General features: G+C 43.0%; 1 protein-coding gene across 1 annotated transcript in view; it reads left to right on the top strand.

Moving 5' to 3' along the window:
* Positions 1 to 7599: 7599 nt before the first annotated feature.
* The window catches only part of gpnmb (glycoprotein (transmembrane) nmb), a 32533-nt gene continuing 19860 nt past the window's right edge, over positions 7600 to 20272 (top strand). Inside the window, exons 1-10 of the mRNA XM_064982586.1 lie at positions 7600 to 7770; positions 8510 to 8647; positions 8748 to 8912; positions 9020 to 9187; positions 10013 to 10174; positions 16262 to 16573; positions 16799 to 16864; positions 16995 to 17237; positions 17430 to 17529; positions 17687 to 17904. Coding sequence (XP_064838658.1) covers positions 7701 to 7770; positions 8510 to 8647; positions 8748 to 8912; positions 9020 to 9187; positions 10013 to 10174; positions 16262 to 16573; positions 16799 to 16864; positions 16995 to 17237; positions 17430 to 17529; positions 17687 to 17904 — 1642 coding nt within the window. The 5' untranslated portion in view covers positions 7600 to 7700. The remainder of the gene's footprint in view (positions 7771 to 8509; positions 8648 to 8747; positions 8913 to 9019; positions 9188 to 10012; positions 10175 to 16261; positions 16574 to 16798; positions 16865 to 16994; positions 17238 to 17429; positions 17530 to 17686; positions 17905 to 20272) is intronic.

The raw sequence follows: 20272 nt of genomic DNA on the forward strand, positions 1-20272 counted from the left end.
TGGGTCTTTTGATGATGGGGTTTGTATTAATAACATTGTGGTTCCACAGGGGGGCAGATGAGATCAAAGCTATAAATTAGATCCTGGCAGGATTAGAGTCAAGTATTTTTTGGTGGTCCACTCTCAATGAGAATGTGGATTGGATCAATTATATCTATTAAAAATCCACAGTGCTTCACCAATTATATCATTGATGTAATGAATGACTTGGCAGAATAGAATAGTCTTGGATATGTTTGCTGGCTGAAAAGGGTGGGAGTGTATGGAGGTAGTTTGGATCCCGATGACACAGCTTCGGATGGATCAGTGACCAATGCCTTGGCTGGTTTACACACCCTAGCTCACGAGTTGGCAGTGAACTCAGGGGTGGATACTTCTCTGACTAATTGAGTTGACAGTGTGTTTGGAAGATGGAAAAATGTTATGATTACTCTGTTATGGGCTACCTTCACCTGTGTGACTGTGTTAGTTTTGTGCAGATGTGTTTTGATTGCGTGTATGTAAGTTATCATTTCCAGGACTCTGGAGAAATCAATGACACTTCAGATGGTGATATATATGGACCAATCCTATGCTCTGAGCAGTGGAATACAAAATACATGGCTCAGGACATAATAGAAGAATCCGGATCCTTTCACTCGCGAGGAGACCCTATTTGATGTTTAGGGAATTTAGATGTTTTCTTGTTTCAATGTATAGACTGTTTTTTCATGAAGATTGTAACGGAAGATCCTGATAAGTAGAGTTAAGATTCTGATGTAGGTTAGAACAGTGATTGAAGTTGATTGTGTGTACATACATGTATGGGGTTGTCTTCTTCTAGTGTATCATTGATATTTCCATGTAGTGTTTAATGATGGTATGAGTTGTTAAGTCATTTTTAGGGTGGATTGTGAGGAAAATTATGATTAAATGACTGAACAAATCATTTTAAATGGAACTGTAACTAAGTAAACTTATACTCTGTTTTATTATATCTGATTAACAATATGAGTTCATAAGAAGGGATTGTGTGACACGGACAAGGAGTAATTAAAGTTAATGAACACCATTCCAACTAGGCAGAAACGAATGGGTTGTGGATTAAGTAAGCAGATAAGGTAGTTAACCTACGTTTGAACCGATGAAACTTAGCTCTGGGGTGTTTTAGATAAGACAGTGAGTGCATTCCTAGGTTCTGTTAATTAGAACTGTCAGCTAAGTGGTGATCGATAATGTTGAGGGGTCAAAAGTTAATTCAGTTGTGTTGTGTGTCCTGTGTATGTGCTAGGGGGGTCAGAATGAACTTTTAAAGTTCCCTTTTTCCCGGTCGAGAGGAGGGGATTCTGTTAAGCAATGAAATGACGTCATGTTATTGTATATAAACTGTTGCTCGTGGTAACGTGGCAGCGCGCTCCGAGAATAAATTCTGTTACCTATTATTGATAAGACTGGTCTCCGTCTATTTTATGCAAACAAGAATCTTACAAATTCTCATAAAATAGATTAAGAGAATTCAATTAATGAAAACACATTGGTATAATTCAATTACAGTAACAGTGGCCCAGCCAGAGCCCAGACTTGAACTCGATCAAACATCTCCGGAGAGACCTGAAAATAGCTGTGCAGCGATGCTCCCCATCCAACCTAACAGAGCTTGAGAGGATCTGCAGAGAAAAATTGGAGAAACTCCCCAAATACAGGTGTGGCAGGCTTGTAGCATCATACCCAAGAAGACTCGAGGCTATAATCACTGCCAAAAGTGGATCAACAAAGTATTGAGTAAAGGGTCTGAATACTTATGTAAATGTGATATTTCAGTTTTTTAGTTTTAATTAATTTGCTAAAATATCTAAAAACCTGTTTTTGCATTGTCATTATGGGGTAGAGGGTGTAGATTGATGAGGGGAAAAAACATTTAATAAATTTTAGAATAAGGCTGAAGGGGTCTGAATACTTTCTGAATGCACTGTATGTTGAAGAGGGTGGGGCTTAAGCTGCGTCCCTGTCTCAGCCCACAGTCCTGTGGAAATAAATGTTTTTTTTGCCAATTTTAACCACACACTTGTTGTTTGTGTACATTGATTTTATAATGTCGTGTTTTTCCCCCAACACCCCTTTCTATCAATTTGTATAGCAGACCCTCATGCCAAAGCTTTTTTGAAATCAACAAAGCATGACAAGACTTTGCCTTTGTTTTGGCTTGTTTGTTTGTCAATTAGGGTGTACAGGGTGTGTCTGCCGTAATTTGGTAAGTACATTGTTTTCACTGGGGAAATGTACACGTCTGCTGTTATTGATAACGCAGATGATTTTTCTTCTGTTGACACATATCTCACGGTAGTTATTGGGGTAAAATTTGTCTCCACTTTTGTGGATTGGGGTGATCAGTCCTTGGTTCCAAATATTGAGGAAGCTGCCAGAGCTAAGGATGATTTTAAAGAGTTTAAGTATAGCCAATTGGAAATTGTCTGTATATTTTATCATTTCATTGAGGATACCGTCAACACCACAGGCCTTTTTGTGTTGGAGGGTTTGTATTTTGTCCTGGTAGTTCATTCAATGTAATTGGGGATCCAGTGGGTTCTGGTAGTCTTTAATAGCTGATTCTAAGGTTTGTATTTGATCATGTACATGTGTTTGCTGTTTGTTCTTTGTTATAGAGCCAAAAATACTGGAGATGTGGTTTATCAATACATCTCTGTTTTGGATAGATAACTCTTTGTGTTTTTGTTTGTTTAGTGTTTTCCAATTTTCCCAGAAGTGGTTAGATTCTATGGATTCTTCAATTACATTGAGCTGATTTCTGACGTGCTGTTCCTTCTTTTCCCGTAGTGTATTTCTGTATGGTTTTCGTGATTCACCATAGTGAAGACATAGGCTCATGTTTTCTGGGTCTCTATGTTTTTGTTCGGATAGGTTCCTCAAATTGTTTCTTAGGATTTTGCATTCTTCATCACACCATTTGTCATTGTTGTTAATTTTCTTAGGTTGTCTACTTGAAATGTTTAGATTTGATAGGAAAGCTGAGAGGTCAAAATATATTGTTTAGATTTTCTACTGCCAAGTTTACACCTTCACTATTACAGTGAAACATTTTGTCCAGGAAGTTGTCTAAAATGATTGAATTTGTTGTTGGCTAATTGTTTTTTGGTAGGTTTCCACACTACGTTCCTTCCAACTATAGAATGTCTTAATATTATTCCGTTCCCTTGGCTTTGATGCCTCATGATTGAGTATTGAAGCCAGAAGTGGACTGGCCACCCCTCATAACCTGGTTCCTCTCTAGGTTTCTTCCTAGGTTTTGGCCTTTCTCGGGAGTTTTTCCTAGCCACCGTGCTTCTACACCTGCATTGCTTGCTGTTTGAGGTTTTAGGCTGGGTTTCTGTATAGCACTTTGAGATATCAGCTCATGTACGAAGGGCTATATAAATACATTTGATTTGATATTGCTCTGTTCCAGTAGACTGTGATTTTGCTGTGATCTGATAAGGGTGTCAGTGGGCTGACTGAATGCTCAGAGAATCTGGGTTGAGGTCAGTGATTAAATATTTTACACTACTACTGCCAAGAGACGAGCTATAGGTGTACCTACCATTGGAGTCACCTCGAAGCCGACTATGTACATACCCAGCGTATGACAGATATGCAGGAATTGTGACCATTTTTTGTTGATTATGTTGTCGTAGTTGTGCCTAGGGGGGCATATGGGGGAGGGAATGCTGTCACCTCCAGGTAGGTGTTTGCCCTCCTGTGTGCTGAGGGTGTCAGGTTCTTGTCCAGTTCTGGAATTTAGGTTGGCACAGACTAGTACATGTCCCTGGTCCTGGAAATGATTGATTTCCCCCTCCAGGATGGAGAAGCGGTCTTCATTAAAGCATTTGGATTCTAGTGGGGGGATATAGGTAGCACTACAGGAGGACATTGTTCTCTGTTGAGATAATTTCCTTTAGAATTTCTAGCCAAATGTACAATGTTCCTGTTTTGATTTTCAATAGTGTGAGTTTGGTCTACTCTATACCAAATTAGCACACCCCCTGAGTCCCTTCCCTGTTTCACACCTGGTCATTTGGTGGATGGGACTACCAGCTCTCTGTAACCTAGAGGGCAACCAGTGGTTCCATCTCCTCTATACCATGTTTCTTTTATGATGACAACATCTGTATTCCTGATTTTTTGGTGAAGTCCAGGTTCCTGCTTTTTAGACCAAACGCAGATGACATAGTGAAGGCTTAGAGTTCCATAAAGTGCACAATTTTGCTAGTCATGTGGTTTGGCCTCAGACCATTAAGTGTGCTCTCTCCCCCCTATCTCTACCCATCTCTGTCATTCTCTCTCCTTCTAGGTCTCTCAGGCACACCTCCTGACTATTTCTATTGAGTGTAGAGTGTAGGTACATTTATTTAATGATCCCCTACATTAAATCTCAGAGAATAATACAAATAATATTTGTTTTTGGTCCTATACGATCCCGGGTCATATTTTGATTGATGAAGGATGACACATTGAGTCTGACTGAGAGGAAGGGTGATTAGATTGGATGCTTATCTTGTCAAAAACAATGTTAGTAGAGTATAATTTAAAGGTTCATCAGACACCACCACGTGATGGCTGGACTGTTGCCCAAATGATTGACTATATTGACGAGAACACGCATAGTAGGTAGCCGACTCAACTTCACTGGCCTACCAAATCATCGTCACCATCATCATTAATCAATCATAGACAATTTCTACTCCAAAACTGTCATGAATTCAGGACTCTTTCTGGAGCTCTGACCTGAAGATCACGAACATCATGATTCAACCTTGTTTTTTTTTCAAAGTTCCCAGTTGTATTGAAAGCACCATAAATCAAGAGAATGCCAGACGTTAATGTCAAAGTTTGATGACAAAATATGTCCACAAGAAGAATAGCCACGAGACCTTCCTGTTCAAGTGAGCACAGCACAAGGTAAGTACAAAAATGTATTGAATGCTGTTGCATAAAGTATGTAATATGCCAGGGAGATACAGTTGAAGTCGGAAGTTTACATACACTTAGGTTGGAGTTGGGTGGGGTCTGTGTTTTGTTTACTTCTGAATCAGAAGACTGACTATACCGGCACACTTTACAGTGACAAAACAAGGGTTATGACACGTTTTGTCATTAAAACTCGTTTTTCAACCACCACACATTTCTTGTTAACAAACTATAGTTTTGGCAAGTCGGTTAGGACATCTACTTTGTGCATGACACAAGTAATTTTTCCAACAAATGTTCACAGACAGATTAATTCACTTATAATTCACTGTACGACAATTCCAATTCCAGAAGTTTACATACTCTAAGTTGACTGTGCCTTTAAACAGCTTGGAAAGTTCCAGAAAATTATGTCATGGCTTTAGAAGCTTCTGATAGGCTAAGTGACATAATTTGAGTCAATTGGAGGTGTACCTGTGGATGTTTTTCAAGGTCTACCTTCAAACTCGGTGCCTCTTTGCTTGACATCATGGGAAAATCACAAGAAATCAGCAAAGACCTCAGAAAAAAATGGTAGACCTCCACAAGTCTGGTTCATCCTTGGGAGCAATTTCCAAATGCCTGAAGGTACCACGTTCATCTGTACAAACAATATATAAAGTATAAATACCATGAGACCACGCAGCCGTCATACCGCTCAAGAAGAAGACGCGCTCTGTCTCCTAGAGATGAACGTACTTTGGTGCGAAAAGTGCAAATCAATCCCAGAACAACAGCAAAGGACCTTGTGAAGATGCTGGAGGAAACAGGTACAAAAGTATCCACATCCACCGTAAAACGAGTCCTATATCGACATAACCTGAAAGGTTGCGCAGCAAGGAAGAAGACGCTGCTCCAAAACCGCCATAAAAAAAAGCCAGACGACGGTTTGCAACTGCACATGGGGACAAATATGGTACTTTTGGAGAAATGTCCTCTGGTCTGATGAAACAAAAATAGAACTGTTTGGCCATAATGACCATCATTATGTTTGGAGGGAAAAGGGGGAGGCTTGCAAGCCGAAGAACACAATCCCATCCGTGAAGCACAGAGGTGGCAGCATCATGTTGTGGGGGTGCTTTGCTGCAGGAGGGACTGGTGCACTTCACAAAATAGATAGCTTCATGAGGATGGAAAATTATGTGGATATATTGAAGCAACATCTCAAGACATCAGTCAGGAAGTTAAAGCTTGGTCGCAAATGGGTCTTCCAAATGGACAATGACCCCAAGCATACTTCCAAAGCTGTGGCAAAATGGCTTAAGGACAACAAAGTCAAGATATTGGAGTAGCCATCACAAAGCCCTGACCTCAATCCTATAGAAAATGTGTGGGCAGAACTGAAAAAGCATGTGCGAGCAAGGAAGCCTACAAACCTGACTCAGTTACACCAGCTCTGTCAGGAGGATTGGGCCAAAATTCACCCAACTTGTGGGAAGCTTGTGGAAGGCTACCTGAAACATTTGACCCAAGTTAAACAATTTAAAGGCATGTAAACTTCTGACCCACTGGGAATGTGATGAAAGAAATAAAAGCTGAAATAAATAATTCTCTCTACTATTATTCTGACATTTCACATTCTTAAAATAAAGTGGTGATCCTAACTGACCTAAGACAGGATTAAATGTCAGGGATTGTGAAAAACTGAGTTTAAATGTATTTGGCTAAGGCGTATGTAAACTTCTGACTTCAACTGTATGTATACTGTAGCTAAGAAAGTAATACTAAATGTATGTTGTGTAATAAGTTGTACCCTATGTGCCCTCACCCAAATAATTTGGTCCCTTCCCCCCTCATAACTTAGCCTACTGTTCTGACTTGGTGGTGCACATGTAGCCTATAGCCTGTTTTAGAGAAATGTAATGATTGAATTTTGTAAGAGCTTTCATTGCCTGCTTATATGCCCCCTTTATTTGTCATACTGTTCTGACTTGTTGTACAGGGAGAATACTGTAAGAATGGCCCATATTCTGAATTCTGTCGCTGTATATTTAAAAAGTGCTGAACAAATAGTTATACTGATTACATCGGTCCTAACTCGCTCATTATTGTCTTAAGCAAAATGACCTCTTACCCGCTCGTCGTCGCATTATGCCATAGTTTGTACAGCTCAATTGTCAGTAGAACATACATTTGTTTAAGCAAGTCAGCCATATCAGATATGTTTTTTTTAAAAGGCAGTAAATGAGGCTGAATGAATTGTTTCCCTGCCAGACAAGGCTCTGCTGATAGCCAGGTGTAGCGGTAAGGATTCACTCCATGGTGCTGAAAAGAAAGCTCTTCTGTTGGGACAGCTTTATATAGGTCCTAAGAGTTAATGTGCACTGTTTGTCACCGTTATGGTGCAATTAATGTATTAATTTTAGCATGTCAAATATATATATTTGGCATGCATCTACAACGTTGTTTATTTTTTCGCACTACCAAGATTTACATGCTAAAATCGCCACTGAACGGGACAGGACAGAGCAGAGGGGTGGGGACTGAGACGGTTCACATGAAGCGCGCGACCTAATGAAGGATGAGGTGCATCTTGTTATCAACGTCATATGTTTGCGCGTGCATGCATCCCTCTGTTAAATTATGGAACTCCTGGCACGCGGGGGAAGGAAGGGAGAATAGGTGCGCGTGGGAGCAGTTATGTGTTTGGTGGGGTCCGCGTGAGCAGCAATATCTTTGGGGTTGTGTGGATATCGTTGCAGCTTTTTATCCAGGTAGAAATGGGACGTTTACATTATGTCTGTGTGCTGGCTTGCACTTTTTTCGTTTCTCAAGCAAATGGACTCAAAAGTAAGTAAAGTTTTAGTTGCTTTTGGGGTCTCAGCTGTACCTATCAATCAGGTTTGTGGTATAGGATGCTTGGATGCAGATTAAGCATAATTTGTTGTCAAATTAAACATTTAAATAATATAGGGATGATTGTAAGCCTACATTCTTGTTGATACTTGTTATGTGGATCGTTGTATATTTTTTACATTTAGCCTATAAAGGTTTAATAATGCAATCAATCAACTCTTTCAAATGACTAGGCTATAGGTCGAAATAATTTCACATAGGCTATGCATGGAATTGAAATGTATTGTAATTATTCTCCGTTTACAAATTACGTTTTTCAAGTAAAAATGAACGCTTCGGGCTAATTGTTTTCATCTGACCTTGGTCATCCTCTAAGAATGTCAGAGAGGTGCGCGAGCTGTTATTGCGTTGCCAGTATCCACGCGCTTGTGTTGTCAGTCAGTCCCATGAGCCCAATTATGCCATTTACGCGCGTGCACTAGTAGATGCGTCTTGTGAATATGGTTTCCTCGATAGTGTTCAAAAATGTTTTGTATACTGTTGGAAAACCTATCTATTGTATTCAGTGTCTAGAATATGACCGTTTATTATGGTTAGGGAAATAGGCTGGTTTCAACGAATTCATACAGCTTACATTAGAGCGCTCACATTAGGCAGCATTTTCCAATATACGTTTTTAAAAGTACCATTTTAGTCTATAAATTTCAAAACAAACATTTACTCTCTCTCTCAGCTTACCGAGACATGTTCCCTCATAAGCATTCAGTATCGATGAAGTTTCCACCGATCCCTGGTTGGAACCCAGACAGTAACCCCTGGGATGACTATCTTTACCCACCCTTCAGTCCCAAGGAACTAACGCGGAGGAAAGGTGAGCACCACCACTGACCTTGTCAAATTATGCAGGGAAAGTTTATAACGTTCCTCCTTTAAAACATTTAGCTATCCACTATTTTCACACACCTATCCAGGTCAGCCCATCAAAGTTCGCCTGACCAGTGACAGTCCTGCGATCATTGGCTCTATGGTGTCATTTACGGCCAAGCTAGAGTACCCACCTTGTCAGAAGGAGGATGCCAATGGGGAGCTGGTGTGGGATGAGCATTGTCCGGATGGTGTGGAGCTGGAGGCCTCAGGTGCTTCCCACAAACCACTCTACGTGCACGCGCACACATTTGCGTGCCACAACAAGGACAATATCTGATAACTTCTGCATTGACTAACTCTCCCCTCTCCTGGTCAGCTAACGGTCAGCTGAAGCATGTGTTTAACTGGACGTCCTGGCTGGATGACTACGGCTTTGGAAAGTGTACTGACCTGAAGAGATGTAACGTCTTCCCAGACGGGAAACCCTTCCCTCAGAGCAACGACTGGAGACACAAGGGCTACGTCTACGTATGGCACTCCATGGGTAAGTCTCACTCAAACGCAATCAGTCACGGACATACTCATGCACACAGTCATAAAGTAACACACACATGCCAGCACAATGTCTTCAATTATATGTGCTCTATCAAAGATGCACTATGCAGAATCGGTTGCTAAAATTCTAATAGTTTGCCTAGGTTAGAGCATTGGGCCAGAAACCGAAAGATTGCTGGATCAAATCCCCGAGCTGACAAGGTAAAAATCTGTCGTTCTGCCCCTCATGCAAGGCAGTTAACCCACTGTTCCCTGGGCGCCGAAAACGCCGATGTCGATTAAGGCAGCCCCCTGCACCTCTCTGATTCTGAGGGGTTGGGTTAAATGCGGAAGACACATTTCAATTGAATGCATTCAGTTGTACAGCTGACTAGGTATCCCCCTTTCAATTAATGTGACAAATTCATTATTTCAATTAATGTGACAAAACAACAGTGTGGAGAATCATTATAACATCTAAACCACGGTGAAATATATTTTCCATAACCAAAATATAGTATTTTCAGATGTTTGAAGCTGGTGTACAAAACCAAAAGTAAAAGATGCAAAAACAAAGCATATAAATAGTGCACGTTGAACAAATCTGCTTCTTAGACTTGCTTTCAATAAGAATGACAGATCTGTAACTCACAGTTCTAAAAAGTTTCATATTGCAGCTTTAAAGGTGGGGAAAGGTGAGGCGGCAGGTGCTGAGAGAGATGGAGATCTGCTATTGTTGTAACTCTCTCTCCACCTCCCCCCCTCCATCTCTCTCTCCCTCACTCCCTCCATCCCTCCATCTCTCTCTCCCTCACTCCCTCCATCCCTCTCTCAGGTCAGTACTCTGAGACGTGCGATGGCTCCTCTTCCACCCTGACAGTGAACACCAGTGACATCACTCTGGGGCCGGAGCTGATGGAGGTCATGGTGTACAGGAAACGTGAACTCAGGAAGTACAGCCCCCTGGCCACAGACAAGACCGTCTTCTTCGTCACAGGTGAGTCTCCTGTATACACTTCATGTCTACTCCCAAAGCATCAATGGGACGGGTCTCAATCCACAACCTTTCTTCCTCCCATCTACTATCGTTTCTTTCCCTTGTACATCTTATAGGACACCAAGCCCTTAGTCAGGAGGAGCTTTAGTGTTTTTTTGCTTTCACTTATTAAAAAAAAATTTGACAGTCAAGAATTTTGTTGATTGGAACAAAGGCCGACGGTGTGTCCCAAAAGGCACCATATTCCCTATATTGTGCACTAATTTTGACCAGACCCCTATGGCTGTAATGTACTATGTAGTGCACTACACTCTTAGAAAAAAGGGTTTCAGAGATTATTCGGTTGTCCCCATAGGAGAACCCTTTTTGTTTCTAATGAAAACCCTTTTCGGTTCTAGGTAGGATCCTTCTGTGAGAAGGGTTCTATACAGAACCCAAAAGGGTTCTTTCTACCTAGGGGTTCCGCAAAGGGTTCTCCTATGGGGACAGCCAAATAACCTTTTTAAGTTCTAGATACGCTACATTCTTTTTAAAAGTGTATTATTTTACCCCTTTTTCTCCCCAATTTCATGATATCCAATTGGTAGTTACTGTCCTGTCCCATCGCTGCAACTCCCATACAGACTCGGGAGAGGCGAAGGTCGAGAGCCGTGTGTCCTCCGAAACACAACCCAGCCAAGCCACACTGCTTCTTGATACAACGCCCGCTTAACCTGGAAGCCAGCCGCACCAATGTGTGGGAGGAAGCACCGTACACCTGGCAACTGTGTCAGCATTGCGCCCTGGCTACCACAGGAGTCGCTAGTACGCGATTGGACAGGAACATCCCTGCCAGCCAAACCATCCCCTGACCCAGACGACGCTGAGCCAATTGTGTGCCGTCCCATGGGTCTCCCGGTCGCAGCCGAGCCTTGACTCAAACCAGGTTCTCTAGTCGCACAGCTAGCACTGCAATGCAGTGCCTTGGACAACTGAGCCACTCGGGAGGCCACTACATTCTCAAAAGTATGTGGACATCCCTTTCAATTAGTGGTTTCAGCTATTTCAGCCACACCCCTTGCTGACAGGTATATAACATTGAGCACACAACAATGCAATCTCCATAGACAAAAATTGGCAGTAGAATGGCCCATACTGAAGGGCTCATACTGAAGAGCTGCCCCGGGCAACTGTAAGTGCTGTTATTGTGAAATGGAATCTTATAGGAGCAACAACGGCTCAGCCGCAAAGTGGTAGGCCACACAAGCTCACAGAACGGGGCCGCCGAGTGCTGAAGCTGAAAAAAACGTCTCACCTCGGTAGCAACACTCATTTCGAGTTCCAAACTGCGTCTGCAAGCAACATCAGCACAATAACTGTTTTGTCTCATGAAATGGGTTTCCATGGCCGAGAAGCCGCACACAAACCTAAGATCACCATGCGCAATACCAAGTGTCGGCTGGAGTGGTGTAAAGCCTGCCGCAATTGGACTTTGCAGCAGTGGGTAGGGCTGTTGCAGTGACCGTTTTACCACCACACCAGCGGTCACGTGTCATGAAGGCAGTCAAATTCCAAGTGACTGTTTAGTCATGGTAATTAAATTAGGCTTCTCCAAGCTCTGATGCTGCTGCTAGTCGTTAGTAACAAACTTAATAACTGCCTGGTACTCAGCACTCCATTGTCCCTCTAATTACCCTGATATCAAAGCAAATCTAATCAAACACTTCCTGAGAGCCCATGAGCTCATGTTGAGCATGAGTGATGGCCTCGACTAAAAACAGGAGGATCCCATCAGCTTTCTATACGCTAGACCTACTATATTTATTTCTCAACTTTCCTAATATTAAGCACATTGCTTATATTTACAACCGGAGTATAGCCTACCTGGCTGGCATAAAAATGAACCATATGAAAAGCGTACTCCATTCGCTATTTACAGTGCCTTGCAAAAGTATTCGGCCCCCTTGAACCTTGCGACCTTTTGCCACATTTCAGACTTCAAACATAAAGATATAAAACTGTATTGTTTTGTGAAGAATCAACAAGTGGGACACAATCATGAAGTGGAACGACATTTATTGGATATTTCAAACTTTTTTAACAAATCAAAAACTGAAAAATTGGGCGTGCAAAATTATTCAGCCCCCTTAAGTTAATACTTTGTAGCGCCACCTTTTGCTGTGATTACAGCTGTAAGTCGCTTGGGGTATGTCTCTATCAGTTTTGCACATCGAGAGACTGACATTTTTTCCCATTCCTCCTTGCAAAACAGCTCGAGCTCAGTGAGGTTGGATGGAGACCATTTGTGAACAGCAGTTTTCAGTTCTTTCCACAGATTCTCGATTGGATTCAGGTCTGGACTTTGACTTGGCCATTTTAACTTGGCCATTCTAGCTTTATGTTTTGGATCATTGTCTTGTTGGAAGACAAATCTCCGTCCCAGTCTCAGGTCTTTTGCAGACTCCATCAGGTTTTCTTCCAGAATGGTCCTGTATTTGGCTCCATCCATCTTCCCATCAATTTTAACCATCTTCCCTGTCCCTGCTGAAGAAAAGCAGGCCCAAACCATGATGCTGCCACCACCATGTTTGACAGTGGGGATAGTGTGTTCAGGGTGATGAGCTGTGTTGCTTTTACGCCAAACATAACGTTTTGCATTGTTGCCAAAAAGTTCAATTTTGGTTTCATCTGACCAGAGCACCTTCTTCCACATGTTTGGTGTGTCTCCCAGGTGGCTTGTGGCAAACTTTAAACAACACTTTTTATGGATATCTTTAAGAAATGGCTTTCTTCTTGCCACTCTTCCATAAAGGCCAGATTTGTGCAATATACGACTGATTGTTGTCCTATGGACAGAGTCTCCCACCTCAGCTGTAGATCTCTGCAGTTCATCCAGAGTGATCATGGGCCTCTTGGCTGCATCTCTGATCAGTCTTCTCCTTGTATGAGCTGAAAGTTTAGAGGGACGGCCAGGTCTTGGTAGATTTGCAGTGGTCTGATACTCCTTCCATTTCAATATTATCGCTTGCACAGTGCTCCTTGGGATGTTTAAAGCTTGGGAAATCTTTTTGTATCCAAATCCAGCTTTAAACTTCTTCACAACAGTATCTCGGACCTGCCTGGTGTGTTCCTTGTTCTTCATGATGCTCTCTGCGCTTTTAACGGACCTCTGAGACTATCACAGTGCAGGTGCATTTATACGGAGACTTGATTACACACAGGTGGATTGTATTTATCATCATTAGTCATTTAGGTCAACATTGGATCATTCAGAGATCCTCACTGAACTTCTGGAGAGAGTTTGCTGCACTGAATCTAAAGGGGCTGAATAATTTTGCACGCCCAATTTTTCAGTTTTTGATTTGTTAAAAAAGTTTGAAATATCCAATAAATGTCGTTCCACTTCATGATTGTGTCCCACTTGTTGTTGATTCTTCACCAAAAAATACAGTATTATATCTTTATGTTTGAAGCCTGAAATGTGGCAAAAGGTCGCAAAGTTCAAGGGGGCCGAATACTTTCACAAGGCACTGTAAGTGTATAGATTACATTTAAAAAAATCCTGCTGCCCCTGCTTCGAGACAGATGCATGATAATATTCCATTGTAAATCAAAATATATTTCACACATATTTTATTTAATATATGTAAAGACTAGATTAAATCAAGAATAGTCTGATGGGTGACAATATTAGCCTATCACTACATTGCATAAAAATGATTTTGAAGCTAGTAGTTTTATTTATTTGGGATCTCTTGCATCCAGACTGTTTGGAATATTTATTTCTCGCACAGAGTAGAATAGGTTGACTTTTGTACTATGGGGGATAGTAGATTGACATAGGCTAGTGTTTAATGCTTTTCGTTAGGCCTACTCATCTTGTTGGCTGAAGAAAAGTAAATGCTGACAGTTCTTCCAATATCTTCAATTTGCACCTCGGAATTGGATTAGGAAGCGCACAGTTGTATCCCCGATGTGTCTGTCTTCACTTGTAGCCTGTGAGAAAGACCCGATCATGTGATGGAGAGCCATATGAGTGGGAGGTGATTCGGAGCGCTCAGCACTCAGGGAGAAGGGCACAATGTCAACTGGCTGCAAAAGGCAAGGATTTGTTTAGGGTGCATTACGGCCACACAAAGGTGATAACGCCGTGAAATTCGAGGCATTATCAAATCCTTGTCAAGTTGTGAATGAGTGACTGATGCAGTGTGTACAAAAAAACAAAGCAGAGCTCATGCCTTTCAAGCAACTTTTTTTTCAAGCAAATCATCGTGCAGCCTTGCAATGTATTAAAAATCTAAATATATAGCCCAACGTTTGTAGAACACCTAAAGTTACATTAATAACTCTAAATTAACCGCTCAACACAGAATGTGCACACTCCCTCAAATTGTTTGGAGAAATGTCCTTTCTATTTTATTCAGCTTTGTTCAATTGTATTCATACTATAAAATAATGCCACAGAATTCTAAGCAAATCTTGTCTACTAAATGAACTAGTGTATCCCACAGCCATTTGGCATAGCCAGATCAGGGCCTAACACAAGGACAACTCAGAGTATGCTATTCTGTTCTTCTGAAATAGACTACATTTTCTTCATATCATGCTTCTTTAGACCTGTCAAAAAGAAATCATGGATTTATTGTAAAGTTGTAGGCTATATTTACATGGATTTATTAGACTTTTTTGTTTTTTGTTGTTTTGTATTTTACCCCTTTTTTCTCCCCAATTTCGTGATATCCAATTGTTTTTAGTAGCTTCTATCTTGTACCCAACCAAGCCGCACTGCTTCTTAACACAGCGCGCATCCAACCCGGAAGCCAGCCGCACCAATGTGTCAGAGGAAACACCGTACACCTGGCAACCTTGGTTAGCGTGCACAGCACCCGGCCCGCCACAGGAGTCGCTGGTGCGCGATGAGATAAGGATATCCCTACCGGCCAAACCCTCCATAACCCGGACGACGCTAGGCCAATTGTGCGTCGCCCCACGGACCTCCCAGTCGCGGCCAGTTATGACAGAGCCTGGGCGCGAACCAGAACCCAGGCTCTGGTGGCACAGCTGGCGCTGCAGTACAGCACCCTTAGCCACTGCGCCACCCGGGTGGCCCTTTTATTAGACTTTTTAATATAATGTTCCAAAGTTCTGCATCAGTGACTTGCAAGCTATGAGTGGAGATGCTAAATGTGTTTATGTTAATTAACGGTAAATTACAGTGATACCGACAGTTATTTGCTTGACAATCACCAGCTGACAATTTTGTGACCACCACAGCCCTTGCAGTGGAAACACGTTCTCTTGAGTGATGAATCACGCTTCACCATATGGCAGTCCAACAAACAAATCTGGGTTTGGCGGATGCCAGGAGAACGCTGCCTGCTCCAATGCAAAGTGCCAACTGTAAAGTTTGGTGGAGGAGGAATAATGGTTTGGGGATGTTTTTCATGGTTTGGGCTAGGCCCCTTACTTCCAATGAAGGGAAATCTTAACGCTTCTACAGCATACAATTACTTTCTAGGCAATTCTGTTCTTCCAGTTTGGGGAAAGCCCTTTCCTGTTTCAGCATGACAATGCTGACAATGCACAAAACGAGGTCCATACAGAAATGGTTTGTTGAGATTAGTGTGGAAGAACTTGACTGGCCTGCACAGAGCCCTGATCTCAACCCCATCGAACACCTTTGGGATGAATTAGACCGCTGACTGGGAGCCAGGCCTAATCGTCGAACATCAGTACCCAACCTCACTAATGCTCTTGTGGCTGGATGGAAGCAAGTCCCTGCAGCAATGTTCCAACATCTAGTGGAAAGCCTTCCCAGAAGAGTGGAGGCTGTTATAGCAGCAAAGGAGGGACCAACTCTATTAAGGCCCATGATTTTGGAATGAGATGTTCGATGAGCAAGTGTCCACATACATGTAGTGCAGCTCCTTTCCCCCCCACCTAAAAGTGTACGTAGTGAAAAGGGTGCCATTTTGGAAGCAACCATAGCCTGTCTCTTACACATGAGATGGTCCTTCCTCAGAGGGACGCAGAAGTACAGAAGAGAATGTATAGCTGAACGGATGCGTCATGTCTGAGCGTTTCTCATGAACCCTTATCCCTTCACAGACAAGATCCCAGTGGCGGTGAATATTTCCCAGAAGGCAGCATCCAACCTGTCGGCTAGCGTGTTTGTGCGTGGCGAGGACGTGGTGTTCAGTGTGTCTGTTCACGACCCCAGTAAATACCTGAAGACTGCCGATGCCGTCGACTACATCTGGGACTTCAAGGACGGCAACCAGCTGGTCACCCATAGCAACGTGGCCACGCATGCCTACAGCGCAGTCGGCAAAGTTAACATGAAGCTGACGGTGGAGGTAGCGATCAAGATCCCGTGCCCCCCGCCAACACCGATGAGTGCTACTTCGCCACAAACTACAGGTACACTCGAGTCACACACCTCACTTCAGAGGATACTTCAGGTACACAAATCTAGAATAAGGTATGTACATAGTACACACAATAATGAGCTTCACCTGCACCGTACTACTGCCACACATGCCTGGGTTAAGGTTGGGGGATGGAGCATGTTTTATGGACTGTTTGAGCAGCAGCCTCATGTCCATCTTTGGAGTGTTGTATCATATCTCTTTTTCTCTCCTTCAGCAGCTCCCACACCTCTCACTGGCACTCACTCCATCACTAGCAAAATGGAAACAACCCATGGTTATGGTAAGAGTAAACTCTACAATGTGTATTGAATAGAAGTGTCTGCCAGAGTGTATGAGGAAATGTTTTCTCTTGTGAGTTTAGTTCTATTCGGTTGACATAAACTGTCGAAATTCGACTGTCTCGTTTCCAGTGCCAGTCACCAGTGCCAGACCCACCTCCAAGGGCCCCAACACACCTGTTCCCGGGACAACAGGCTTCCAGACGACAGAGCCCCTCCCCTCGACGGTGGCTGATTTGACCCAGGGGTTCAACCCGACCTCGCTGCTGCCAGCTGTCCCCACCCCTATGGCCCAGCTCCATCACAGACACCTGGCGGCCACCGACTGCTTCCGCTACCTCTACGGAACTTTCCAGACCAACATCACCATCATCGGTGGGTGCATGACAATGGGATGTCAAACTGATGACAATCAGTGAAGTTAGATAGTCAGTCAGTCAGTCAGTTAGCCCCTCAGTTAATCACTTATCAGTCTATACAAATATATAAAGCTTCAGCATTACAGATTTGGCTGATGAGTTCATGCGCACTCGAAAATGACATCACTTGGGCTTTACCCTATCACAGAGCACCTAATCAACAGCCAGCCAGCCAATCGAATCGTGGACGTGTCTGCTGCCAAGGTGTCCAACACTGACATCAGCTTCCTGGTCAAGTGCCTGGGCAGGTGAGTGGAATACAATTACACATTGCTAATGCAACCCTAAGAAATGTTTTGGGGACTAGTGAAAAATGTAATTTGTGAATATTATCACACAAACCATTCCATAGTTTCCCCATCCATCTACCATAACAAACCTCTCTCCTTCTCCTCTCCGCCGTAGCACTCCCACCTCAGCCTGCACCATCGTGTCGGACCCCTCCTGCCGCCAGGTCAGGAACATTGTGTGTGACGACGTGCCTCCGTCTTTGGGGTGCGAGGTGCGCCTGCGGAGGACCTTCCTGGAGCCGGGGATCTACTGTGTCAACATCACCCTGGAGGATGCCAGCAGTATGGCCCTCGCCACCATCACCATCAGCAACACTGACCCTGACACACCCGGTAGGTCACAGGGAAAAACCCTGAGGTACTATTGGCAGTGTTGCAGGCGGACTACTTTACACACGTCTGCCAGATCTCACAATGTCTGGATAGGTATTTAGCATAATTATCTAACCACATCTGATACAGCATTCTGATGCCAGACTGTACAATGTCTGCTGCAATGTTGTGAACATGTGGATAGGTCCAAGTCGTAGTTGGAGGTTTAAATAAATAAATACATTTATAGGGAACAATGCACAGTAATCAACATCAATATTACAATAATGCAACATCCATGTAAATGTGCTGGGGTTAGCCAAAAGCTAATTCGCACCCGTAGTCTCAGGGCAGCTAAGGACAATTATACAGCCACAATATAAATACTCACTAAAACAATACAAAATACAAATATATTACATCCAATAATATATCATTCTAATGACAAAAACAACATTATTATCAACTGTCATCTCACATATGAGGTAGCACAGATAACTCATTGCGTACAGGTTTGGATAGATTTTAGCCATGATTTCAATTTAAATTTAAAAGTAAAATAATCAGTGCAGCTTCTCAAGTCCATATTGTAGCTCTAACAGAGATGTTACTGTGTGGAAAGGGACAACACAATTCTCTCTAGTTACTATCCTTGTTATCCTGGAGGTGCTTTCCTTGAGCAGGATATGCCGGCATAGGGGTGGAGGGGCAAGACCATGCAGCATCTTAAAGACAAGGCTTGCATCCAAGTGCTGTTTAAAGCTATCCAGACTAAATTAATTATGTTTGTAAATGACAATGGTGGTAACTGTTTGGTTTGTTATAAAAAATCGTATGTGTTTGTTTGTAGAGTGATTCAATTGGTTTCAGACTAGTAGCTCCTGCTTGTGACCAGCATGTGAGGCAATATCTCAGATGTGAGAAGATCATAGCATGCATATATATTTTGGCGTTCTCCAGAGGAAGGAAAGGTCTTATCAACCTAAAGTTGGATAATCCAAACTTGACCGTGTTAACCACCTTCTTCACATGTTTCTTAAATGTCAAGTTGGAGTCCAAAATGACACCAAGATACCTGAAGTTAGACACAACTTTCAGATTCTCCCCTTTATAACAAGAACAGCTCGTTGGGAAAAATCAATGGATTTCTTAAAGAAATACATAGTCTTGATATTTAAATGTAGGCAAGAATTAGTCATCCATTAAGAAACATGTACCATAGCTAAAGTTAACTTGTTAACAACCAGTTGTCAATTATTTTGAGTGTACATACAGAACTGTATCGTCTGCATACATCTAATCAAAATCAAATCAAATGTATTTATATAGCCCTTCGTACATCAGCTGATATCTCAAAGTTCTGTACAGAAACCCAGCCGAAAACCCCAAACAGCAAGCAATGCAGGTGTAGAAGCACGGTGGCTAAGAAACTCCCTAGAAAGGCCGAAACCTAGAGAGGAACCAGGCTATGAGTGGTGGCCAGTCCTCTTCTGGCGGTGCCAGGTAGAGATTATAACAGAACATGGCCAAGATGTTCAAATATTCATAAATGACCAGCATGGTCAACTAATAATAATCACAGGCAGAACAGTTGAAACTGGAGCAGCAGCACGGCCAGGTGGACTGGGGACAGCAAGGAGTCATCATGCCAGGTAGTCCTGAGGCATGGTCCTAGGGCTCAGGTCCTCCGAGAGAGAGAGAGAGAGAGAAAGAGAGAATTTGAGAGAGCATACTTAAATTCACACAGGACACCGGATATGACAGGAGAAGTACTCCAGATATAACAAACTGACCCAAGCCCCCGACACAAACTATTGCAGCATAAATACTGGAGGCTGACACAGGAGGGTCAGGAGACACTGTGGGCCCCATCCGATGATACCCCCGGACAGGGCCAAACAGGAAGGATATAACCCCACCCAGTTTGCCAAAGCACAGCCCCCACACCACTAGAGGGATATCTTCAACCACCAACTTACCATCCTGAGACAAGGCCTAGTATAGCCCACAAAGATCTCCGCCACGGCACAACCCAAGGGGGGGCGCCAACCCAGACTGAAACATCACATCAGTGACTTTATTGACCCACTCAAGTGACGCACCCCTCCTAGGGACGGCATGAAAGAGCACCAGTAAGCCAGTGACTCAGCCCCTGTAACAGGGTTAGAGGCAGAGAATCCCAGTGGAAAGAGGGGAACCGGCCAGGCAGAGACAGCAAGGGCGGTTCTTTGCTCCAGAGCCTTTCCGTTCACCTTCACACTCCTGGGCCAGACTACACTCAATCATATGACCCACTGAAGAGATGAGTCTTCAGTAAAGACTTAGGTTGAGACCGAGTTTCCGTCTCTCACATGGGTAGGCAGACCATTCCATAAAAATTGAGCTCTAT

This window comes from Oncorhynchus masou, chromosome 13, assembly GCF_036934945.1.
Source record: "Oncorhynchus masou masou isolate Uvic2021 chromosome 13, UVic_Omas_1.1, whole genome shotgun sequence".
In the NCBI taxonomy this organism is placed as follows: Eukaryota; Metazoa; Chordata; class Actinopteri; order Salmoniformes; family Salmonidae; genus Oncorhynchus; species Oncorhynchus masou.